General features: G+C 35.2%; 1 protein-coding gene across 1 annotated transcript in view; it reads right to left on the reverse strand.

The window, feature by feature from the left end:
* LOC107098671 (E3 ubiquitin-protein ligase RNF213-like) overlaps nucleotides 1-2361 on the reverse strand; it is a 66319-nt gene that overhangs the window by 61440 nt on the left and 2518 nt on the right. Inside the window, 2 exon segments of the mRNA XM_015396455.1 lie at nucleotides 1252-1469; nucleotides 1543-1740. Of these exon segments, the coding sequence (XP_015251941.1) occupies nucleotides 1252-1469; nucleotides 1543-1740 (416 nt within the window).

Raw genomic sequence — 2361 nt, forward strand, 5'->3', positions numbered from 1 at the left:
ACATTAGATATGTAGACACTTATGCAAATGTTTTTATTGGCAGTTATCTTACCGCATAATAGGCTTTCAAACCAATTATTTTACTCATGTGCCAAAGCATCAGGATGCTTCATCTATGACACCATCAAGTTGGCAATAAATATAAAATATGAGAAGTGTCCATAATAAAAAGATATTTTTCTTGTCTAAGGTTTTAAATTGTAAAACACATTTGAATGATATTTGTGTGATGCCAAGATAAAAAAATCTAAATAGTGTCAATACAATTTACTGATGTCTAGTCAATATGAGTACAGTTTAATTCCTAACTAGTGCTGCAAACTAAAAATAAATTTTTTACAAATCCAATCCACCACCTTGGAGAGAAATCTCAGCTGTGCTGCTGCCATCAACAACTTTGTTTATAGATGTTGGAGATCTGCCTGTTTTTCACTCTTTCTCTGACTGTGACTGACTGGATGTGCTCTCCCTCTATCCTATGACATGGGAGTCAGCTCGGAGCTTGTCTGCCTGGCTGCTTGATTCCTGGACAAGACCGCCTTTTACAGTTGCCTTTGTATCTCTGCTTCTTTCTGTATATCTGCTTCCGTCTCTTTGAACCCTAATCGGCCTCAGCAGATGGCCGCTCACAAGGAGCCTGGATCTGCTGGAGGTTTCTTTATGTTAAAAGGGAGTTTTTACTCTCCACTGTCGCTTAAAGCATGCTTAGTGTGAGGGATTGCATCCGACTCAATGATAGAAATAGCTAGAAAACTTTTAATCAATTTGACTGTGTGATCCGGTGAACTGTAAAGTGCCTTGAGATGATATGTGTTGTGAATTGGCATAAATAAACTGAATTGAATTGAAATCCATTATTCCATTGACTTTCTTAAATTAATTACTGAATAAAAGTAAGCAATTTTCCCCACAGTGTTGTTATTATATTTGCTATGTTGGATCTGGCTCCAGCGGACTTTCCTACATACCCTCTTGAATTCCTGTGGATATACAATGACTCTTTTGAATACTGATTTTGTTTTTATGCCAATTTAAAAACAAGAAATTGAGAATAATTTGGTCACAGTTAGTACAATTATTTTAAAAGTGTGTATAAATTATGCAAACTTGAAATTTGAGGATATTAAAACATAATAAAAGCTTTCAACTGCAAGTTTGCAATTAAAAACTTGAGAAAAATTTCACATTGGAAAGCTATACAAGTACTGCTATATTACATAAAATAAAAAAATAATAAAAAAAAAACATTACCAGCTTCTTTGTCAAGTCACTGTCATTTTCAAGAGCTTTCCACAGTGCTGGCAGTGAATCCATAAGATTTTCAAAGTTGGAGTCTTTCTTCAACCCATAAAGCAACGATGAATAACCAAGCACCGCATCATGAAAAAATGCCACCTGATCCACATCTTGATCATTTTCTCCAGCAGAAATAGATGCCAGATCAACAAAAACTTTCAATTCATTAATATCTGAAATAAGAAGTTTACTTTAGAATCAGCAAAATGTTTAGTTTTTGCCTAAAAATGTTTGCATCTACTGTACCTTCAAGTTCCTTTTTCAACCACTTAATAAATGGTTCACTTAGACTGAGCTCTTGAAGGCAATCCCTGCGTTGAGTTGTTATGTCTTTCAGAAGATTTTTTGCATGAACAAATGTATCATCGATGTAGTTCAAATTATGTGTCTCTGAATTTACTTCATTCTGGAAAAAAAGGTCACAAGATGAAATGTTGGTTTGTTCTATAACACAGTCATAAAATCTTTTCATAATAAATAAATTCAGTCAGATTGAATCTCCTGATGAATTGGAAACCTTAAATATAATGTGAAGAAGGCATACCGATATTCACAAGAACAGTCAGTATGATTTATATTATAGATAGGTTTCAGAGTTGTTTGAAAGTTCATCCATCTTCTAACACGCTAAATCAAGACAAACAACCACTCACACCTAAGGAGAATTTAGAGAAGCCAATTAACCTAACAGTCATGTGGGAGGAAGCCAGAGTACCCGTAGAGAACCCACGCATGCTCAGGGAGAACATGCAAACTCCATGCAGAAATACTCTGGGCTGGGAATCGAACCCAGAACTGCTCAGTGGCTACCCACTGCGCCACTGAGCAGTGTGTTGTTTCATAGTTTTAAGTCTCTAAATGCAAATTCCCAGTTGTTTAGATAAAATCCACAGCTAGGACCTTAATAATAAGTGGTGTTTTAGTGATATTCTACGAAGACTCTATGCAAGAGTGATAACAGTTATACAAGTCGTACACATTCTTTTTGAATTACATGTTTCTTTTCTCTCAAAAAAGTTTTACTTTACAAGCTAAAATTTACAACTGCAGACGCACATGTGTAAT

Source organism: Cyprinodon variegatus, unplaced genomic scaffold (assembly GCF_000732505.1).
Source record: "Cyprinodon variegatus isolate N-32 unplaced genomic scaffold, C_variegatus-1.0 Scaffold799, whole genome shotgun sequence".
Taxonomy (NCBI): Eukaryota; Metazoa; Chordata; class Actinopteri; order Cyprinodontiformes; family Cyprinodontidae; genus Cyprinodon; species Cyprinodon variegatus.